Source organism: Rana temporaria, chromosome 1 (genome assembly GCF_905171775.1).
Source record: "Rana temporaria chromosome 1, aRanTem1.1, whole genome shotgun sequence".
In the NCBI taxonomy this organism is placed as follows: domain Eukaryota; kingdom Metazoa; phylum Chordata; class Amphibia; order Anura; family Ranidae; genus Rana; species Rana temporaria.
Genome location: NC_053489.1, coordinates 585,615,055 through 585,639,635, shown reverse-complemented (window position 1 = coordinate 585,639,635; position 24,581 = coordinate 585,615,055). Strand labels below are relative to the sequence as shown.

Sequence of the window (24,581 nt, the reverse complement as noted above, 5' to 3'; positions counted from 1 at the left end):
GGGACACAGACTTTTAGAAAAAACAAATGCGCGGAGGTCCCCGCAAATTCAATAACCAGACCCTTTAGGTCTGGTATGGATATTAAGGGGAACCCCGCCGTCAATTTAAAACAAAAATGACGTGCGGTTCCCCCTGAATATCCATAACCAGACCCGTTATCCGAGCACGTTTACCTGGCCGGCCGCAGAAAAGAGGGGGGGACAGAGTGCGGCCCCCCCCTCTCCTGGACCGCACCAGGCCACATGCCCTCAACATGGGGAGGATGTCCCCATGTTGATGGGGACAAGGGTCTCATCCCCACAACCCTTGCCCGGTGGTTGTGGGGGTATGCGGGCGGGAAGTTTATCAGAATCTGGAAGACCCCTTTAACAAAGGGGACCCCCAGATCCTGACCCCCCCCTGTGTGAAATGGTAATGGGGTACACTGTACTCCTACCATTTCACGAAGGAAGTGTAAAGTATTGTAAAAAAACACACTCAGGGACACCCCCCCCCCCTTGTGCTGTAACGAATCACAGCCCCCCCAAAAAAGGCTGCCGCATCGCCACTGACAGTACTTTTCCTGGCCAGCCAAGGCCCGTTCTACCTTGTTCCAAAGCTGTCCCTACAGTGATTAGACACCAGGGGCAGGATTTGTGATTTCTCCAATCACAAGCAGGGGGTGGGGATTGTGCCTCATCCCAGCCAGGACAAGTACAGTCAGTAAGTAAAGCGGCAATATGGCAGATTTTTTGGGGGGGCATCAGATCAGCTCTGGGGGGTGGCTGTGTCAGTTTTATTCCAGGACACTGTATTGTCCTGGAATGAAGGTGCCCGGGACAGACCTGCAAAATGCGGGACTGTCCCAGGCAATCCGGGACACTTGGTCACCCTAAGATCCACACTCCTGCCGTGATCGCGGGTGCCCGGCGGACATCGCGGCTGCTGGGCACGCGCACCGGGTCACGAGCGAAGCCGCGGGCGCGCACGCCCCCTAGACGGCCGGGAGGAAAGGACGTCATGTTACGTCCACCTGGAGGGAAGGTTCCTGTCGGCGTCATATTTCTATGGCCCGGTAAGGAAGTGGTTAAATGTTTGATTACGTCCACCTTTCTGGATAAGTATTCTACCAGGATAGCCCCGATTCCCACACTTGTGAATCAGGAGGGGGCTGATTTTGAGATTACTCATGGCAAATTACATTCTCCCAGAGGTTTCGGTTTTATATTTTGTTCTAAGTAAGAATAATATGCTTCTTTGCAGTCCCGTTGAGTAGATGTCAGATGTATAAATGTGAGATGTACCCCACATATGCTGTGTAAGCAGTAGCGTGGAGCAGGCCCCTGTTCTGGTAGGTTATGTGTGCTCTCAGCGGTCTACATTTTGCCGGCTGCCTGACTCACATGTCCCATGTACTCACTGCGAGCTGCTAAGCTACCTGAGCCTGTGAGCAGGAAGCGAGCACTTTCACGCCATAAATAATGAGGCAGCACCGTGTTCCAACATCAACACACTCCAAGACAGGCAGGGGGGGGAAACACATGTATAAAACATGCTGCAAAGTCTCAATGGCCCGCAAGAATCAAACGCTCTGTTCTGCGACTCCTCTGCAGCATTCCCGTGTATTAACCCTAGGTGTGGGGCAAGCAGAGTCCTGAGGGCCATCAAAGATAAAATTCTTTGTAAGACTCACATTTAACATTCATAAATACAAAAATTTAACACATTTAATGTCTCAGCATTAAAGGTGTGATGAAAGAGCAGTCATAAAGCTGCCATGGGGTCCCATGCACAGGCTGGAATTCCTAAGTGGTAAGCAGTGATGGGGAACGGCTACATAGTCAATACTGGGAGCCCCGTAAGTGTAGAGCTTGGCGCTTGATTTCATGACCTGAAATAAAGAACCTCTCGGCAGGACCACCATTTGTAGTGCTTAGCGTGTTGACTCTTAAATTTAATGATCAGATCGTAAAGAGAGCTCCAGTTGCCTGGCACGGTTCGTTATAAATTCATTTGCAATGATCCCTGAAATTAGATATGAAATGTAGGACTCTTGCCATAGTACCAGTGAAATAATGCCCACACATACAATTAAAAAGAATGAGAATCGCTTGCGTTCGGTCTTCATAGTTTCTCAACCAATTGAATTTTAATTACTAATCAATTGCATTTTAACTACTAATTGGGCTTTGCTATATTATTTTGCACTTATTCCTGCAAACAGTCTGTAATTAGATCTCCCATCTCAGTTGTCTCCAGCAATTTGATCACTTGCCAATTGTCTATGTAATACATCCCATATGTGTACCGGGGGTCAAGTCCTGGTGAAAAAAGTGTGGGAACTCCCACCCAAGATCCACTTCCCCACCAAAAAAAATTGAAAATTATACACTCATATGCATAATTACTAAACCGCATGTTTTTTTTGTTTTTTTTTGACCCACTGTACCTTAGTAATCCTTTATGTCACTGGCCGCCTCCTGTATATGGATTCATCGGGTAGTGTGCGGGTATTCCGTCACTTCCTCGGTGCCGCGAGTTATCGCAGGATTTAGAAAGAACTTTAAAGCGGAGTTCCGGCCACAATTTCACTTTTTAAATATAAATACCCCTGTAATACACAAGCTTAATGTATTCTAGTAAAGTTAGTCTGTAAACTAAGGTCAGTTTTGTTAGGTTGTTCGAGCATTTAGACACTTTATAAAATAGAAATTGACTGGGGCCATCTTAAGTGTGGGCATCATGAAGCCAGACTGTATGACTTCCTGGATTCCAGCCTTGCAGGTCTCGCACATGCTCAGTCCTGCACAAGCAGTGTAATAGGTTTCAGATCAGGTTTCAGCACCTGTACTGTCCAAGTCACATGATTCTTCGAGACTGGGGAGTGCACAGACTCCTGAAAAGTTACACCCACTACATTCCCAGGAGTCTGTGCGGTGTAGGTTAGGAAGCTTAAGCACCTAGGTGCAGGAAGAGGGAAGATTAACTATTCTGCCTAGCAACAACACTTTGAAGGCATCTAAAAAAAAAAAAAAATTCTTAAAGGACTAATGACATTTTTTTAAAACTACTGATGTAATGTTATATTTATGGGTGGAACTCCACTTTAAGCAAGTTCTTTCTAAATCCGCGATAACTCGCGGCAGACCTCTGCAATGTCTCCTGGGAACAATGACAAAAGCTCCCAGGAGACATTGCGGCATTGAGGAAGTGACGGAATACCCGCACACTACACGATGAATCCATATACAGGAAGCGGCCAGTAACATAAAGGATTACTAAGGTTCGCCTGCCCCTGACAGTGACTCGAGCTGGGCATCGCCACTTAGTGAAGGATTGGCTTGGGCGGCTCGGCTGCTCTCGGCTGCAAAGGGAACTGCGTTCCTGCTGTGAAAAAAGTGCAGAGACTCCGTTCCCACGCGTTCCCGCAGGACTTGAGCCCTGATGTGTACGCTATATTGCAAAGACCTTGTCTTATCTATTAATTTGCCTGGATATACAGTATACAACATAGGTGCATGTCCAATACTAATAAAAAAAAAATCTTAAAAAAAACAAATGACTTAAGACCCGGACCATTATGCACCTTGCCCCTTTTTGCGATTCGGCACTGCGTCGCTTTAACTGACAATTGCGTGGTCGTGCGATGTGGCTTCCAAACCAAATTGGCGTCCTTTTTTTCCCCACAAATAGAGCCTTCTTTTTGTGGTATTTGATCACTTCTGCGGTTTTTATTTAACAAAAATAGAGCGTCAATTTAGAAAAAAAAAAAATCATTTTTTACTTTTTGCTATAATAAATATCCCCAAAAAATATATAAAAACATATTTTTTTCCTCAGTTTAGGCCGATACGTATTCTTCTACTTATTTTTGGTAAAAAAAAAATCGCAATAAGTGTTTATTGATTGGTTTGCGCAAAAGCTATAGCGTTTACAAAATAGGAGATAGTTTTATGGCATTTTTAGTAATAATTTTTTTTTACTAGTAATGGCGGCGATCAGCGATTTTTTTCGTGACTGCGACATTATGGCGGACACATCAAACACTTTTGACACATTTTTGGGACCATTTCATTTTCACAGGGATTCTTACTGTAGGGGGGGGGGGCGTGGCTGTAGGTGTGACACCACTGATCATCGTTCCCTATAACCGGGAACAGACGATCAGTGACACTGCCACAGAGAAGTGAGTGAGTGAGAAACTTATATAGCGCAACACATGTGAACTGAATCGCCTCTGGGCGCTTAGTATCCTTTCCCTACTGTACTTTTGCCCTCAGAAAAGATGGGTTTTGAGTTTTTTTTCTGAAGGCCACTCATCTCTCCCCGTTCTTCAGCTCCTGTGACTGATCGCGGGACACCGGCGGGCGAATTGGGTCCATGGGCGCGGTCACACCGGGACAGGGAGGTACACTGGGGACAGACATAGAGGGACTCAGTGTGATGAGGACAGATAGGGATGCTGGGGACAGAGAGGGACGAAGTGTGACAAGGACAGAGGGGGACGCTGGGGACAGACAGAGGGACACAGTGTGATGAGGACAGGGAGGGACAAAAATTACTGACCAAAAAAGCAAGTTTTTCCATTATTTTTTGTTTACGGAAGAATGCACATAGGCACATAAACAAGAGCCGTGCATTCTTCCGTAAACAAAAAATAATGGAAAAACTTGCCTTTTTGGTCAGTAATTTTAAATTTCACATTACAATTAATGGGCTGTATTTTAGCTCAGTAACCGCTTGCCGAGCAGCCACCGTCGTTATATGGCAGCAGGTCGGCACGATCCCGCAAACCGCCGTAGGTGTACGTCGGTCCCTTTAAGCGGTAGGCGGGGGTTGCCGATGCTTGTGACCGGAGGTCACGATGACCGCCAGCCGCAAGCGATCGTGGGCAAAAGATGTAGAACAGGGTTGTGTGTGTGTAAACACACACCTCCCTGTTCTGTTCTGTGAGGAAAGGCAGATCGTGAGTTCCTAATAGCTAGAAACCACGATCTGTCATGTCCTCTAAGTCAGTCCCCTCCCCCCTACAGTTAGAAACACACTAGGGAACACAATTAACCCCTTGATCGTCCCCTAGTGTTAACCCCTTCCCTGTCCGTGACATGATTGCTGTATAAATGTCAATTGCCCCAAAAATGAGTCAAAAATGTCCGCCATAATGTCGCAGTCCCGATAAAAGATCTCCGCCATTACTAGTACGCTATTTTGCGCAAACCAATATACACTTATTGTGATTTTTATTACCAAAAATATGTAGAAGAATACATATCGGCCTAAACTGAGAAAAAAATTGCTTTAAAAAAAAAAAATATATAGGGATATTTATTATAGCAAAAAGTACAAAATGTTGTGTTTTTTTTCAAAATTGTCACTATTTTTTCATTTCTAGCGCAAAAATGAAAATAGTAGAGATGATCAAATACCACCAAAAGAAATCTCTATTTGTGGGAAAAAAAGGACGTCAATTTTGTTTGGATACAGTGTGCAATTGTCAGTTAAAGCAACGCAGTGCCGAATCGCAAAAAATGGCCCAGGCATTGACCAGCCAATTCTTCCGGGGCTGAAGTGGTTAAAGAAAAAAGCTGTACTGAGCTTTTTCAAGCTGCAGTGTGCAAGAGGCTTTAAAAGTGGTTCAGAAATGTAAGCCTACATATTTCAGTCAGTACATATTAAAGAGGAATTAAACTGCTGGGTGGGCTATTGCACATTATAGCACTTAATGGACAGCATTCATGCAAGCAGCACCTGTCATTCAGTATGGATCGATAGCAAACAATGCTAAGGGAAAGGGGAAGAAGCTTTTTTGTTATGTCTCTTCTGGCAAAAAAATTCTACCTCATAGCAATTTTTTATTTTATTTTGAGGAGTCAGTGGGGTAGATTCACATACCTTTTGCGGTGTACGCGTAGCGTTACGCCGATTCTCAAAGGCAGTTACGCTGAAAAAATAGGCTTCCTCCACCGACGTAACTTGATTGCGGCGGCGTAGAATCATGTGGAATATAACTTTGGCCGCTAGGGGCGCTTCCGTTGTTGTCGGCGTAGCATATGCTAGTTTCCTAGATACGCCGATTCACAAACGTACGTGCGCCCGGCGGTAGTTTTTTACGCCGTTTGTGTAAAGGCTTTTTCTGCGTAAGGCTGCTCCTGCTATTAGGAGGCGCAGCCAATGTTAAGTATGGACGTCGTTCCCGCTTCGAAATTTGAATTATTTACGTCGTTTGCGTAAGTCGTTTGCGAATAGGGCTGGACGTAATTTACGTTCACGTCTAAACCAATACGTCGTTGCGCCGTACTTGGAAGCAATGCACACTGGGATATGTACACGGACGGCGCATGATAAGGTCATCATAAATTTAAATAAAACACGCCCCCCCTTCCACATTTGAATTACGTGCTCTTATGCCGGCCCCTTTTACGCTACGCCGCCGCGACTTACGGAGCAAGTGCTTTGTGAATACAGCACTTGCTCCTGTATGTTACGGCGGCGTAGTGTAAATACGAAACGCTGCGCCGCCGTACGTGAATCTACCCCAGTGTTTATCCACACACTTATTCTGGGTTAGCAACTCAAAATATTGAGGCAGGAAAGTCAGTAGGTAAAGTCAAAGGTACAGGTACCTAGCTTTTTCAGAATGAACAGTTAGCAAGGGCAGTCTCCATGTTTCTTTTAGGAAAGGTTCCTTAAAGTGGTTGTAAAACAAAATATGAACAAAACATATCCCTCTATAGTGTGTACTTGTTTCCCCCCCCCCCTCCGTTTTATACTTACCTAGGTGGGACCGATGCTACAACTGTCCCCCGGCGTCTCTGCCCTGAGAACCGAGCCATCGAACACTGCTCGGTTCTCACAGATCCCCAGAGAGGAGAGCTGCTGACTGTCAATCAGCAGCTTTCCTGCTCTGCTCCTCCACGCTCACTGGAGCTGTGGAGAGGCGAGGAGCTGCCGTCTCAGTCTCTCTGCGGCTCGCTGAGAGGCTGAGACGCATGTCAGTCCAGGCACCTGGCGGATCCAGACTTCATTGTCAGAATGACACGGTGCCTGGACGAATTCCTGTGACGTCAGCAGAGAGCAGACTTTACAGGAGTGCATATTGAATCCCTCTCTTGTGACCCTTAGCAGAAGCCCAGCCAAACGAGCCCAGGCTGGACTTTTCCTTTAAGAGCACTAAGTGTAATTTCTGTCTGCTACTTTGTTCCTCTGCCATCAGCATGAATCACTTCTAACAAGTTTTTCTGACACCAAGAGAAAAATGGTGATGGGGAGGGAGCACCAGCTGATTGAGAGCCTCAGCTCTGTTCCTGTGTAAAGGGGGATGTCCCTTCCCTCCAATCAGCTCTCAGAGCTCTGCAGATTGACTTCAGCTCCCAGCCCCCTTTTGTCTGATATCTCAGACAAGCTTTGTAAATTTTGGACTTTGAACGGATTTAGAGAAGAGAAGACTGCAGATAAACATATACAACTTATGAAGGGGAATTTCTTCTCTGTTTATCACCCAGGGTCACTTTTATGGGTATATGTTGGTGTGAAATTGGTAATGGTAAAAATGCCACATCAAATAGACGCCTCAATTCCTGCCATTATCAATTATCAATACAGCGCTAGCCATATACATGAGCGAAGCTGGCTTTTAGGTCAAAGTTTAAGAGCCCAATCTCGTTGCCTGCACACTAAACCAAACAGTTTGTTTTGGCTGTAGTAAGCAATGGTGAGGGGGCAGAGTGATGCGTGTTTCGGTGCATCATACGGTTACTTTTCTTTTCTCAACTTTATTTGAAGTACACAAAAATACACTTTATTCATGTCACCACACAGCAGTGCTTTGCTATGTGGTGGCACCCAGTGCACTACAATAAAATACAGCCTGCATGCATTTTATTGCAGCTTATTGCATTGCACCTCCAGTCTGCATTGCAGTGCGAATGAGGCACATAGAAAGCAATGGTTTTCTATGTTCCCTAGCAGTGACGATCATTCTTCCAGTGTGAAACACCAGTAAATGTGTGAACAGACCCCGAAAGACAGCAATCTTTTTTTTAAGTGGATGTAAACCCTCACATATACCCTGTGAGGGGAATAGCCTCAGATGATACACTGGGATGAACCAAATCTCCCTACAGTTTTACATGTATATTTGCTGTCTTCAGCTTGCTATATCCTTTAGTATTCTCACATTGGGTTAGAATTTTCAATTCCTTATTCAGCAGTAGTAGTGTAGTCTTGGCTTACACTGGGAAACAGCTGATTTGAGGAAAGGCACACAACCCCCCCCCCCCCTCTCCTTCCATACTGTAAGAACAACAAAGAAACTTTCAGAGCTGTGCTGTGAGAAGGCAAGCTCTCTGCTATTTATAGCAACCTCCCTCAAAACAAATTTTCAGCAGATTTTCTGTCCCGTCTAGGAGAACATGTCAGAAGTTATCATGCTGATAACAGAAGAATGGAGCAGCATAAAGACACAGGACTTAGGGCTTTAGAGAGAGATAATAAAACTCTACTGATATATGTTCTTAGGTCAAATTTCATGAATCGGGGTTACATCCACTTAAAAGACATGTACACACACTTAGCTTTTGCATTAAGGTTTTTTTTTGTGGTTGAATAAAAACATTTGTGTACCAAAGTTAAGGGATTTTTTAGCCATTTATTGTTTGGGGCTGGCATTTTGGGATAACCGTTCTTAAGTAGATCTAGTAGACCTGTGAAGATTTTACATGGGAATCCTACTAACCTTTTTACATTTTGCTTTGCAGAACCAGTTTATGTTCCATTCCTCATCGTTGGGTCCATATTTATTGCCTTCATCATTGTGGGTTCCTTGGTGGCCGTCTACTGCTGCACATGCCTGAGACCAAAACAGAGCTCTCAGCAGCCAATGAGGTTCACCTTGCGGACTTACCCCCCAGAGTCTCTTCCTATGATTCTCACTGGTACTGGCTTACGGACTCCATCAAGACAGTCTAGCACTGCCACTAGCTCCACATCTACTGGAGGATCAGTACACAGACTCTCCTCTTCCCGGACAGACCCTGGCTGCCTTGTAACTTCACCACCTCCTCCATACTCTTCTGCACACTCCATCCATCTGAATCCATCGTCTGCTTTTCTGGTCTCCACACAATACTTCTCTTACCCACTCCAGGCAGATGGAAACTCAAACAAAACCTGCCCTGATTTCCGGCAGTAAGGACGACTGGTGAGCTGTGGGGCATTTCTGCAAGACGACAATTACCGTTGTTTTGGACTAAACTACATTGTGTGACAATGCTGTCAGATGAAGGAGACTAGATGATGGACTTCATCCCACAAATGAAAAATGACAATTTGTGATATATTATACCTTTTATTAATTTCAATCATATTGTGTCCAGAAATGAATAAACTGCTAGTAATACGTTCACTAAATGACACTAAAAGCCCAATAAAATGTACATGCATAATAGCAGCATATAGAAGTATGTTCAGTAAGTGCTAAACTGAACATCAGGGCTTGGCTTTCTTCAGGGCAAGACATGTATGGATCTGCTCCTCTGAGACCCTCACCTTACCCAACCTGGGACCTCGCAGCCTTTATCCCATAATTTTCCAGATTCATCTTCACAATCTGAGTATACAAGCTGCAGATTCCACTTCAACAGAGCAGCCCATCAATGCTCTTACCAATCAAGTAAATGGAGTCTAAGACACGCATACAGTATATAGATAATGCAATGAATGCATCATTTGAAAAATGTCATGTGGGAGAATGTGTTGCATCAGGTGAGGTATTGAGAAGATCTAAGATTTGTGGCAAACACAGGAGGATAGGAAAGCATGGAGTCAATACAAGTTCACCAATCCAGGTACACTACAGGTTTACTCTTAGGCCTCGTACACATGACCGTACATGTCCGCCGAAACTGGTCCGTCGGACCAGTTTCAGCAGACAAGTTCGGTCGTGTGTAGGGCCGACCGGACAATTTTCCAGCCGACCGGACAGGTTTACAGCGGACAAATGTTTCTTAGCATGCTAAGAAACATGTCTGCCGGACATGTCCGATAGTCAGTATGACTCATCGGACATGTCCGCTGGCCCGAGAACCCGCGCATGACGTCAAAGTGATTCGACGCATGCGTGGAAGCATTGAACTTCTGGGTTCGCGCACGTCGCCGCGTCATCGGCACCGCGTACTCTGTCCGCGGGGATTTTGGTTTGATGGTGTGTACAACCATCAGCCCAAAATCTGCTAGCAGACATGTCCGATGAAAATGGTCCGCGGACCGTTTTCATCGGACAGGTCCGCTCGTCTGTACGAGGCCTCATACAAACCAACACTCCTCTAGTCCTCCTGAGCTAAACTAATGTCGCATACACACTATTGGTTCGTCTGATGAAAACGGTCCGATGGACCGTTTTCATCAGACAAACCGATTGTGTGTGGGCCCCATCGTTTTTTTTTCGCCCCATCAGTGAAAAAACTTAGAACCGGTTTTAAAATTATCTGATGGTTAAAAAACCGATAGAAAAAAACGATCGTCTGTGGGCAAGTCCATCGGTTAAAAATCCACGCATGCTCGGAAGCATTGAACTTCATTTTTCTCAGCACGTCGTAGTGTTTTATGTCACCGCGTTCTGACACGAACGGATTTTTAACTGATGGTGTGTAGGCAAGACTGATGAAAGTCCACTTCATCGGATATCTGATGAAAAAATCCATCGGTCCGTTTTCATAGGATGAACCGATCGTGTATACAGGGCATTACACCCCCCCTCCCCCCAAACATGTTTTTCTTGAGTTGTGGCCCATTCCAGTGTCTACCTTCTTTTCAGCCCTGGCCACAAAAAAAAAATTGAATCGGGCCAGAAACCGAGACTGGTGTATGGTCTCATTCAAGTCTATTGGTAATAGGTGTGAAGACACAAGCCTCTTTGCATAAGTAGTAAACTCTGGAGTGGGCCACCAGAAGCCAGTCTAAGGAACAGCTTTTGTAGAAGGGACATGCTGGAAAACCAGCATCCAATCAGCACTACACAAACACATACAACACTCGCTGAAAAAAGCATGATTATGCTGCAGCAGTAATGTGAACCTAGGTTAATACCTCGTACACACAACAAGTTTTCCCGTCGGGAAATCTGGCCGTGTGTATGCTCCATCACAGTTTTCCCGACAGGAAAACTGCCGGGAATCCCGGTGGGAAAAATTAGAACATGATTTATTTTTTCCTGCCGGGATTGCCGGTGGTTTTTAAGCTGGCAGTTTTTCTATGGGGAATACACACAGCCGGGTTTCCTGACCAAAGCTCTCATGGCAGTTTTCCTTCCAGGAAAACCAGCCATGTGTAGGGGGAAAAAAGCTACCGAGCAGGTTCTCGGTTTCCCCCTTGGTTTTCCCGGTGGACTTTTTACCGCCGGGAAAACCGATCGTGTGTACGGGGCATCAGAGATTCACTCTCTCCCTTATTATCTTGATAAGCAGTAATGCCAAGAATTAAAGAGGGTGAACATCGAAAAGTTTGGGTTGCCCGATAGAGAAGGGGAAAGCTAAAACCACTATTAACAATAGGGAAAAAATAAATTGGCTTTATATAGACTTTAAAGAGGACTGACTGGACAGAGGGGTGAGGGATAGGGCAAAGGCAGAAACATGCACTGTCTGACAATTGTATATTAGCCCATTCTTGGATTCTGGGTTTCCAGGTAGCTTGGAAAGATACAATAGTACACACGTGGGCACCACCACAGGTTTCTTTCAATGTCTGATGCCTGATTAGCACTTTTTAGGAGATCACAGGTTCACTTCTATGTAAATCTCATCAGTGTTAATGTTTTTTTTTCTTCCCGGTATAGTTTGTAAATATATATGTACTTTGGAGCAGCCATATTGGTTTATTATATATAAAACTGTGTACTACACTATGCTTGTGATTCATTACTCGCCTCTCCATTTCTGTTCTGACCCAACTGAAGATAACATAACACATACGGTAGTACTGAGAAATATGCACACTTCCCTTGCTGACCTCCAGAGAATACTAATTTTCTAGCAGTCTCTGGCGCCAACACTAAGGGCCAGATTCTGAAAGGACTTACGACGGCGCAGCGCCATGTACGCCGTCATAAGTCCTAATCCGACCCGTCGTATCTATGCGCCTGATTCTTAGAATCAGTTACGCATAGATATCCATTAGATCCGACATGCGTAAATCTCTTACGCCGTCGGATCTTAACTGCATTTTTTTTTACCGCTAGGTGGCGCTTCCGTCGAATTCCGCGTCGAGTATGCAAATTAGCTAGATACGCAAATTCCCGAACGTACGCGCGCCCGACGCAGTAAAGTTACAACGTTTACGTTAGGCTTTTCCTGGCGTATAGTTGCCCCTGCTATTTGACGCATAAGTGTGGCGTACCAATGTTAAGTATGGCCGTCGTTCCCGCGTCTAAATTTGAAAAAGTTACGTCGTTTGCGTAAGTCGTCCGTGAATGGGGCTGGACGTCATTCACGTTCACATCGAAACCAATGACGTCCTTGCGGCGTACTTTGGAGCAATGCACACAGGGAAATTCCACGGACGGCGCATGCGCCGTTCCGCAAAAACGTCAATCACGTCGGGCAACAGTAGTTTTACATAAAACACGCCCCCCTGATCCAAATTTGAATTAGGCAGGCTTACGCCGGCCGATTTACGCTACGCCGCCGCAACTTACGGAGCAAGTGCTTTGAGAATACAGCACTTGCCCGTCTAAGTTGTGGAAGCGTAACGTAAATCGGATACGTTACGCCTGGGCAAAGATACGCCGCTGACTGAGAATCTGGCCCTAAGGCTCTATTCACACAAAGTTGCATGACAAACCATTCCCTATGTTTTCATTCATATATGCGCAACTTAAAGGGTTAATAAAAGGAAAAAAAAAATTGCTTTAAAATAACAAACATGTCATACTTACCTCCACTGTGCAGTTCGTTTTGTACAGAGTGGCCCGATCCATGTCTTCTGGGGTCCCTCGGCAGCTGTCTCTGGTCCTCCCCACAAGAACTCACTACATTTATGCGAGAGAGCTTGCATGGTGATGAGTCCTTGCGGGCGCCCTCCCGTGATACACTGAGCGGCCACAGCCGCTCACTGTATCACTCAGCCCCGCCCCTCGGCGCAGCGCGTCACTGGATGTGATTGACAGCAGCGCCAGCCAATGGCTGCGCTGCTCTCAATCCATCCGCTCTAGCCAATCAGCGGCCAGGCTGAGCGGCGAAGAGGATCTTGGGACCGAGTGCGGGACTTTCGAGGGGTCAGGTAAGTTAAACGGGGGCTCGGGGGGGGGGGGGGTGCGGCGTCATCAGATGTTTTTTCACCTTAATGCATAGATTGCATTAAGGTGACATTTTTATTTTTTCCTTTACAACTCCTTTAAAGTTGTAGCAACTTCAGAGTAGTTCATGCACTACTTTGGTCTGACTTTCATGCAGCTTGAGGGCCGTAGACTCCAATGATAACCCTCAGAAGTTGCATGAAAGTCATACCTGAATGTTAATACAACGCAACTTGTGTGCAACAGTTATCCACTATCCCTAGTCAAAGCCAAAGTCATATTCAAGTTGCACTCATCCAAAGTTATGTCAAAGATGCACTCTAAAGTCGGCGCAACTTTGGAGTCCTACAAGTGTAAAGGGAGCCTTAGTTACAAGCCTGGAATGATCATGTAGTAGATTAGGTTAGATTTACCGGTCAGTACACTTGTTTGATATTTGTGACTCAAAACTATTGGGTCAGTATAACAGCCAGGCAGCTCACATTTTTATTTACATTTTTTTTTTTTTTTTTTTTAGAAGGAAAGGAAGTTTTTATCATTTCCTTTGAAAAGGTTTCCTGTAAGGGTAACAGTTTATGCCACCTTCTTGCCTGATATACAAGGACCACTGAAAGTAAACCACAGCTTACCTTTACTTTCCATATTTCCTTCTCTCTATTCTCTGAATTCTGGACTGCACGCTATTTTAGGGGAATGATACGGAGTCTACCCAGGTTTTACTGAAAAATTCCTGCCTCAGAACCAAGCAGAAAATGGGAGTTTCCGAAAAGAATATAGCTATGGAAACAGGGGAGGGCTGGCAAGGGGGGCAGGGTGGTAATCTCCCCCCGGGCTGGTGACACTATGCACAACCACCCGCCACCACTACCAAATGCTGGCGCTCTGTTAACACAGGTCACGGCCGCTGCTCACCTCCCACTGTGCAGCCATGCCTGTGTCAGCTCTGAGGTAGATGCCTGCAGAGCTGAGCTATATCTCGTCTCACACATAGCTCAGCCTCAGCACTGACATCCCCTTCTCTCTCTGCACAGACTCGAGGAGAGATAGAGCTCATATGCTCCTCCTCCTTCTAAATCTGCCCTGCTCACACTCCCCGGGCATGTGTGGGCACTGGACAGGAAGTTTAAACCCAAAAAAGCATCAGACAGCCTGCCTGTGAATCAGCCTCCATCCTGATAAGCTCACCCTCTCTAGTCTCTTCTGCCTCCCAGTGTATAAAAAGGGGTGCTCTGTGGACTTTGTTAAAGGGGAGGGGGGGCAGGCTTTGGTGAGCAGAGACCCTCTTTACACAATAGTCCACAGCATGCACCCTTAAATCAAGTTTCCCAGAACACCCCTTACATCAGATCTGATGTATATGGGGTCTGCGCGGACTCTGATGTAAGGGGAGGCTCTGTGCGGACTCTGATGTAAGGGGAGGCTTTGTGCGGACTCTGATGTAAGGGGGGCCTCTGTGTGGACTCTTGTGATCATGAAAAATCTTAGACTGTTTTCCTCGATCCATCACTTTTCCACGCTTTATGGGCCACTTGACTGGACTTGCCCCCCAGGCCTAAGGCTGTCAGTGCTCCCCTGTATGGAAAATTAAAAATGCTTTCACTCTACAGTAAATACATATAAAATAAGTAAACATTTGAAAGGCCCTTTAAGTACAAAACTTGTCCTGAAATATACTAGACCCACATATCCATCTACATACAATTACGAGTCATATGAGTATTCCCACATGATAAACAAAAATGTAACCTATGGCACACAGAAATCTTACATTATGAAGATCAGTTCCTGGTCACATGCAGCCCAGGGACCCGACTGCCTTCCAGTAGTGGAAACATCACAAAAAAGATAACCATGGGTGATTTAGGGGATGCAGACTTTTAGGGGAATTTTTTTCTGTAATGTGAAAGAGTTGTACAGCTTAGATGAGAAAACCTGACATCAATCTCCCAAAATGCACCTGGAAGTGAGTGCCTTTTCTGCACATTTCGCATGTTTTTGGCTATTGTGGGGCCACCCATGAGATTGTTGGTGTTTTTGTGAGGTAATGTCTAGTGGGTATAGAAAAGAATACCCCCCTTTAAAATAATGAAATTGTATTGCTTTGCAGCCTGAAATGAAGACAGACACAGTTTTTGGTTTATCCAGTTGTATTTACTAGTGCAACTTAGAACATCAAAGTGAAAGATATAACACCAGGGCTTTTTTTTCTCAAAAAATAGGTGCAGGAACTCACCATCCCTGCCCGACTCCCCACCCCCAACCCCAACCACACCCAAACCCCACCCCCAACTTCATTAGAGGAGAGAAGTACAGGAGCGCTAAATAAATTGCAATAAGTTAAGGCTTAGAACTGCGTATCACACAAAGTGCATGGTTCTGGAATGTGTAACGCAAAGTACAGGTCTCAGGAGTGTGTATTGTGCAGTTGTGAGGAGTGTGTGTCACACAATGAAAAAAAATCAAAAAAATCATTAAAAGTGTTAACGAAGCATCTCTTGTTCTCAGGAATATGCAGCATATAGCCCTGTGTACAGAGTGCAGGGGTCAGGAATATGTAACAGATTCCAGCACACAGAGAACAGCAGTAAAGTGTATGTAATATGCAGTCCAGCATACAGAATGCAGGGCTCAGGAGTATGCAACACAAAACCCATTGTACGGAGTACAACATTAAGGAGTACCAGCCAGAGGCCTTTAATATGCAACATACAGCACAACATACAGAGTATAGTGGTTCTGAGTATGTAAAGTACAAGGTGTTACAAACGTCTCACCACTGGACCCTGCATTTCATACATTACATACTCTTGGTTACCAACTCTGTATACTTTAATGTCCCACAGCAAATTTTACCTCAAGTACCCCCCCCAAAAAAAAATAACCAATAAGCATCAAATCCTCAACTCTGTTTATTTCTTTGCTTACCACTGTGACTCCATCCATGCCTAACCTCTGTAACCCTCATCCATAGCTCACCATAGCACCCCTTCATCAACATCTCACCTCTGCAACCCTCCAACTCCAGCACAAATCCACCCCACACACACTTTCCCAGATCTCCTCTCTGCACAATGACATCCCCCCCTCCCAGCTCTCCTCTCAGCACAATTGTCCCCTTTCACTCTCCCAGCACGAACTCCCCTTCCCAGCTCTCCTCTCAGCACGAATCACTCATTTCCCAGCTTTCCTCTCTGCACATTCCCCCCCTTTCCCAGCTCTCCTCTCTGCACAATCCCCCCTTTCTCAGCTCTCCTCTGCACAATCCCCCCTTTCTCCGCACTCCTCTCTGCACAATCCCCCCTTTCTCCGCACTCCTCTCTGCACAATCCCCCCTTTCTCAGTTCTCCCCTCTGCACAAATCCCTTTCTTTCTTAGCTCTCGTCTCTGCACATATGCCCCCACACACTTTCCCAGCTCTCCCTAGTCCACAACTCACCCATGCACCCCCATCCATATTATCTCTGCCCCCCCCATCTAAAGCTCATCCCAATCCACAGCTCTCAGCTCTGCCCCCCATGTTTCACCTCTGCACCCCCAGCTTCCCATACAGCTCTCATCTCTGCAAAACCCACCCTCCACAGCTCTCACCTCCGCACAACCCACCCTCCACAGCGCTCACCTCTGCACAACCCACCCTCCACAGCTCTCACCTCTGCACAACCCACCCCCCACAGCCCTCACTTTCCCAGATCTCCTCTCTGCACAATGACATCCCCCCTCCCAGCTCTCCTTTCAGCACAATTGTCCCCTTCCACTCTCCCCGCACGAACCCCCCTTCCCAGCTCTCCTCTCAGCACGAATCCCCCATTTCCCAGCTCTCCTCTCTGCACATTCCCCCCTTTCCCAGCTCTCCTCTCTGCACATTCCCCCCTTTCCCAGCTCTCCCCTCTGCACAAATCCCTTCCTTTCTTAGCTCTCGTCTCTGCACACTTTTCCAGCTCTACTCTCTGCACAAATACCCCCAACTTTACCATCTCTCCTCTGCACGATCCCCCCCACCTTTCCCAGCTCTCCTCTCTGCACAAATCCCCCCCCCCCACTTTCCCTGCTCTCCTCTGCACAAATCCACCCACTTTCCCTTCTCTCTCCTCTGCACAAATCCACCCTTCCATGCACTTTCTCTGCTCTCCGCACAAATCCACCCCAATTATCCAGGTCTTTCCTCTGCACAAATCCACCCCACACACACTTTCCCAGATCACCTCTCTGCACAACCCCCTCTTTCCCAGCTCTCCTCTCAGCACAATTCCCCCCTCCACTTTGCAAGCTCTGCTCTCAGCACAACCCCCCCCCCCCCTTCACAGCTCTCCTCTCGGTACATATTCCCCCCCTTTCTCAGCTCTTCTCTCTGCACAAATACCCCCCCTTTCTCATCTCTCAACTCCGCACATATCACCCCCCCCCCCCCACACACACACACACACTTCCAGCTCTCCTCTTTGCACAAATGCCCACCAGCTTTCCCTGCTCAAATCCCCCCCACTTTCCCATCTCTCCTCTGCACGACCCCCCCCCACCTTTTCCGGCTCTTCTATCTGCACAAATCCCCCCCCTTTCCCAGTTCTCCTCTTTGCACAAATCCCCCCCCATTTTCCCAGCTCTCCTCTCTGCACAAATTCCCCCCCCCCTTTCCCTGCTCTCCTCTGCACAAATACCCCCCACTTTCCCATCTCTGTACTCTGCATGAATCCCCCCTACACACTTTCCCAGCTCTCCTCTTTGCACAAATCCCCCCCCCCCCCCCATTTTCCCAGCTCTCCTCTGCACAAATCCCCACTTTCCCAATTCTCTCTGCACAAATCCCCCCCCCCCACTTTCCCAGCTCTCCTCTTTGCACAAATCTCCCCCCACACATTCCCAGCTCTCCTCTTTGCACAAATCCCCCCACACACACTTTCCCATCTCTCCTCTCTGCACAAATCCTCCCCACTTTTGCCAGCTCTCCTCTCTGCACAACCGCCCCCCCCCCCCCCCACACACACTTACCCAGCTCTCCTCTCTGCACAAATGCCCCCTCTCCCACTTTCACAGTTCACCACTCTGCACAAATTCACCCCAGCTCTCCCCTCTGCACAATTTCACCCACCACATACACTCTTTCATAGCTGTCCACTCTTCCTGAACCCTTTTTCATTAATTCACAGCTCCCTCACCTTTTCCACCACCACCACTTCATATGACATGTGTGTTTTTTTTCCCCCAGCTGATCAGAAAGCTGTAGCTGAGGCAGGTGCAGATTTTCAGGGCTCCACAGCTCTGTGCTACAATGTGAGTAGCGGCAGGAGGCAGGAACAGAAGCAGCCTTCTAAATCAACACAGGCTGCGGTGCTAGGACCCGGAGAACTCGACAGCAGAAGCCCTGGGTGCCCAGGGCTAGAAGCCAGTAGAGGCAGTGAGCTGTACAGAAAACTTCCTCTACTGGCTTGTGTGTCAAATGACAGGCTGGAGAGGAGAGGGCTGCCAGAGGTGCCGAAACGCTGTTCTGGCACATTCGGGCTGAAAAAAAATGTAAAAACAAACAAAAAAAAACCAGAATCATTGAGTTGGAAAAAGAATGACCCCCTTATGTCAGTATTTTGTTGGGCCATCTTTTGCTTTATTTACATCCTTTTGTCTGTTGGGATCTGTCTCTAACTTTGCACATCTAGACATTGCAATATTCGCCCACTCTTCTTTGCAGAACTGCTCAACTTCAATTAAATTTGATGGTGACTGTATGGGGACTGCAGTCTTCAAGTTACTCCACAGATTTTCAATGGGGGTTTAAGTCTGGGCTCTGCCTAGGTCATACAAGGACGTTCATCTTTTTCTCCAACTACTGTGTGGTAATTTTTGCGGTTTGCTTTGGGTCATTGTCATGTTGGAAAGTAAAACTTCTTCCCATTGACAACATTCTTGCAGAGGGCAGCAGATTTTACTCAAGAATTTGATGGTATTTTGCCCCATTAATTTTTCTTCTATCCTGGCAAGTGATCCAGTTCCTTCTGGAGAGAAACACCCCCATAAAAGGACATTAACACCATTTATATAGTAAAGCATGGGGGTGGTATGTGGATTGCTCTACTGATTGCTGGTGCAATACTTTCCAGGCTTCAAAAAAAAAAAAAAGTTTTTACTTGCAATTTTTTTTTTTAATTATTTATTTTAAAGGCGAGCTTGTCCTTTAAACTCTAGCTAGACTTAGATTCAAACATTGCATCTGTTTCCAATAATAAAAAAAAGCCTTATTCGCAGCCGTTACCTTTCTATTCTCAGCAGAGTGCAAAATCTGGTGTAGCTCTCCATAGAAACCAATCAGCTTTGTTTTTTTAAATGTAGCTGTATATTTTTTTGTTACTACCATAACCTACCAAACAACCCAAAATAAATTCTCCTGTTTCAAGCTATTGCAGGGATGCCACACATGTGTATGTTATTTGTACCCCTAGTACAGCCCAAAAACAATGTTTTTATTAATTATTTTATCCTACCTATACACTGACACTAATGCCAATTTAAAAAATGCTTTTAAAAAAATAATCCTGCCCAAAATATACTGTCTGACCTTTGACCCTTACTTGACCTTCTAGATTTTATATACATATATACACACACACCAGTTCCCGCATCGCATCTCTTCCACAGGCAGTTCACACTGCTCTTTTAACCGCTGTGGGTGTCAATACAATGGTAATGACACCCCAGTGCAAACTGTGGATTCACATAAGAACACCCAAGCGATCCAATTTTAGTGCGGGGGGAAAAAAAGTCCCTGCGTCTTTTTTTCTGCGAATCCAATGCGTGTTCAGCCATACAACTGTATGGCTGAACTCGCATCGCACAGACATCACATGTGATTGGCACCTGCAGTGTGGGTGCCAATCACATGCGATGTCTGAGATCGTTATAGTGTGAACCTGGGCTTAATGTGACCTATAAACTGTACAACTCAGTTGACCAACAACCTGAAATCTTTTAGGTGGAGGGAATTAAAAAATAAAATAAAATAAAATATGGTTCCATAAGTGTGCACACCCTTAAAACGAATACCTTGTTGAAGCACCTTTTGGATTTTATTACAGCACTCAGTCTTTTTGAGTATGAGTCTATAATAGCAGCATGGCACATCTTGACTTGCCAATATTTGTCCACTCTTTGCAAAAACACTCCAAATCTGTCAAATTGCGAGGACATCTCATGTGCCCAGCCCTTTTCAGATCACCCCACAGATAATCAATCAGATTCAGGTCTGGGCTCTGGCTGGGACATTCCAAAACATTAATCTTCTTCTGGCAAAGTCATTCCTTTGTTGATTTTGGATGTGTGCTTTGGATCGTTATGCTGAAAGATGAAGTTCCTCTTCATGTTCAGCTTTCTAGCAGAAGCCTGAAGGTTTTGTGCCAATATTGACTGGTATTTGGAACTGTTCATAATTCCCTCTACCTTAATTAAGGCCCCTGTTCAAGCTAAAGAAAAATAGCCCCAAAGCATGATGCTGCCACCACCATGTTTCACTGTGGGTATGGTGTTCTTTTGGTGATGTGCAAATATATCTTTTGAAATTATGGCCTAAAAGTTCAACCTTGGTTTCATCAGACCAGAACACATTTTCCCACATGCTTTTGGGAGACTTCAGATGTGTTTTGGCAAAATTTAGCCGGGCTTGGATGTTTTTCTTTATAAGAAAAGGCTTCCGTACTGCCACTCTACCCCATAGCCCAGACATATGAAGGATACGGGAGATAGTTGTCACATGTACCACACAACCAGTACTTGCCATATATTCCTGCAGCTCCATTAATGTTGCTGTAGGCCTCTTGGCTCCCTGACCAGTTTTCTTCTCGTCTTTTCATACATTTTGGAGGGATGTCCAGTTCTTGGTAATGTCACTGTTGTGCCATATTTTCTCCATTTGTGTTCCATGGAATAGCTAATGCCTTGAAAATTATTTTGCACTCTTCTCCTGAATGTTGCCTTTTAACAATGAGATCCCTCTAATGCTCTGAAGACCATGGCTTTTCCTGTAGGATGCGACTTAAAAAATGTCAGGAAAGACCTACTAGGAACAGCTGAACTTTATTTGGAGACACTTGACGGAAGGTGTGTACTGTCTCCAATTTAACATGAGTTTGAATGTGATTGCTTAATTCGGAGCACAGCTACATCCCCAGTTATAAGAGGGTGTGCACACTTATGCAACCACATTATATTTATTTGTTATTTTATTTTTGCCCCCCCCCCCAACAAAAGATTTCAATTTGTTGTTCAATTGAGTTGTAGGTCACATTAAAGGTGGAAAAAGCTCTGGAATGATTTATCTAATTTTTTTACATCACAGAAACCTGACATTTTTACAGGGGTGTGTAGACACATTATATATATATATATATATATATATATATATATATATATATTACACACACACACACACACACACACACACACACACACACATATATATATACACACACACACATACACACACACACAGTGCCTTGAAAAAGTATTCACACACCTTGTCATGTTACAACGTAAAAGTACGTTATTGGGATTTTATGTGATAGACCAACACAAAGTGGCACATAAAAGTGGCACATAATTGTAATGTGAAAAGAAAACGATAAATGGTTTTCAAAATCATTTACAAAAATGTGAAAAGTGTAGCGTGAATTTGTATTCAGCCCCCAATACTCTGATACCCCTAACTAAAATCTAGTGTAAACAATAGCCTTCAGAAGTCACCAAATTAGTAAATGGAGGCCACCTGCGTGTAATTTAATTTCTGTATAAATACAGCTGTTCTGTGAAGCCCTCAGATGTTTTTTTACAGAACCTTAGTGAACAAACAGCATCATGAAGGTCAAGGAACACACCAGACAGGTGTCAGGGATAAAGTTGGAGAAGTTTAAAGCAGAGTTAGGTTATAAAAATATCCCAAGCTTTGAACATCTCACAGACCACTGTTCAAGCCATCATCTGAAAATGGAAAGCGTATGGCACAACTGCAAACCTACCAAGACATGGTCGCCCACCTAAACCGACAGGCTGGGCAAGGAGAGCATTAATCAGAGAAGCAGCCAAGAAGCACATGGTAACTCTGGAGAAGCTGTAGAGATCCACAGCTCAGGAGGGAGAATAAGTCCACAGGACAACTATTAGTTGTGCATGCCACAAATCCGGCCCTTATGGAAGAGTGGCAGAAGAAGTCCTACGAAGTCCCGTTTGCAGTTTGTGAGAAGCCATGGGGGGGACACAGCAAACATGTGAAAGAAGGTGCTGTGGTCAGATGAGACCAAAATTGTACTTTTTGGCTTAAAAGCAAAACGCTATGCATGGTGGAAAAATTAACACTGCACATCACCCTGAACACACCATACCCACCAGGAAACATGGTGGTGGAAACATGTTGTGGGGATGCTTTTCTTTAGCAGGGACAGGGAAGCTAGTCAGAGTTGATAGGAAGAAGGATGGAGCCAAATACAGGGCAATCTTAGAAGAAAACCTGTTAAGAGTCTGAAAAAGACCTAAGACTGGGGCGGAGGTTCACCTTCAAGCAGGACAATGACCCTAAACATACAGCTAGAGCTACAATGGAATGGTGTAGATCAAAGCATATTTATGTGTTACAATGGTCCAGTCAAAGTCCAGACCTAAATCCAATTGAGAATCTGTGGCAAGACTTGAAAATTGCTGTTCACAGATCCTCGCTATCCAATCTGACAGAGCTTGAGGCATTTTGCAAAGAATGGGCACACATTTAACTTTCTAGATGTGTAAAGCTGGTAGAGACATCCCCAAAAAGACTTGCAGCTGTAATTGAAGTGAAAGGTGGTTCTACAAAGTAGAATACAAATGCAACCAACACTTTTCAGATATTGATTTGTAAAAAAAAGTTGAAAAACATTTATAATTTTCCTTCTACTTTACACTTATGTCTATCACATAAAATCCCAATAAAATACATTTAAGTATTTGGCTGTAACATAACAAAATGTGGAAAATTTCAAGGGGTATAAATACTTTTTCAAGACACACTTTTTTTTTTTTTCTCTGTGCAAGGAGAGTGAAAGATACAATGCATCTTTCCTCTCCATTCACAGAGAGAAACACAGGGGTGGGCTTCACAGTGACTGATCACTGTGATAGCCAATCAGACTATCATAGCGATCAGGTGACCCAGAAATGGGAGTTCCGGGTCCCCCATCGTTTGCATGGGACCCATGGCTCCCACTGAGAACCGGTCTCTGTGCTGGGGCATGCATACATGCGGCCCCAAGGGAAAAAAACACTGTCCAGTGGGGCTGCATATATGCGTACTGTCAGCATAAAGGGGTTAAAATAACTTACTCTTTATATATGTCCTACTTTTGCAAAGACTTTGTACAGTGCATAAAAATGTATAAAATCACCAAATGGCAAGAACAAATGAGAAATGCACAATTTTTATATGCATTACAAAGACCATCAAAGTTTAAATTATAACTTTTAATAACCTGAAACAAGTGAGACATAACATTGAAGATACAGTGTTAATCATGCACATTCACAAAATAAAAGACAAACACTGCAATAAAAATAAATTACAGAGGATAGAACAGAAAATCCAGTGCCAAAATCTTCAAATCTTTCTTTACTTGCTTAATAGGACTGAAAACATGAGAATAACTATACATTAGCAACAAAACATATATAAAAAAGAAAAAAAAAAAAACCTGAGGCATGAATAACAAACACCTAGAAACAACTTCATTCATGCAGCATCACAGTTCACAATTACAGCAGCAATGAGTCAATGGCTAGAGCATATTCTATCACATCCCTTTTCATTGATGCCACAGTATTAAAAACAACAAAACACACACATACACCCAAAAAAAATTAAATCGTCATGAAACATTCATTTAAAACGTGTTCTATTATGGCTTCTAGAGTGAAAAATAAAAATCTGCAGCAAACAATTAAAAAATCTGTACCTAATATTCACATAAAAAGGGCAAAGAATATTTACAAAGTAAGCCACAAAGATATAAAGGAAAGACGGCGAATGATACTCTTCTGGTGTAAAAATTAAGAAAAAAAATGTCAATCTTGTATTACTCAAATCTATACAGTAGTAAAGCATAGTGCAAGCTTCCAAATAAAAAAAAAAAAAAAAAAGTAATAGGGATCACATTAGTCAAATAGAATCATAAACTTTAAAAATATTAACTCATGCAGACAGAGTAGTAGTACACGCAACACATCCACAAGAGTTTTCAGTAAGTCACAAAAGATAAATTAACCTAGAGGACAAGTAAAGTTCTACTCGGAAAGTCACACACAAGCTGGACA

General features: G+C 44.7%; 1 protein-coding gene across 1 annotated transcript in view; it reads left to right on the top strand.

Annotated features, from left to right (window-relative positions):
• SHISA3 (shisa family member 3) overlaps positions 1 to 9,846 on the top strand; it is a 55,856-nt gene extending 46,010 nt beyond the window's left edge. Inside the window, exon 2 of the mRNA XM_040335020.1 lies at positions 8,737 to 9,846. Within this exon, the coding sequence (XP_040190954.1) occupies positions 8,737 to 9,170 (434 nt within the window). The 3' untranslated portion in view covers positions 9,171 to 9,846. The remainder of the gene's footprint in view (positions 1 to 8,736) is intronic.
• Positions 9,847 to 24,581: the final 14,735 nt, after the last annotated feature.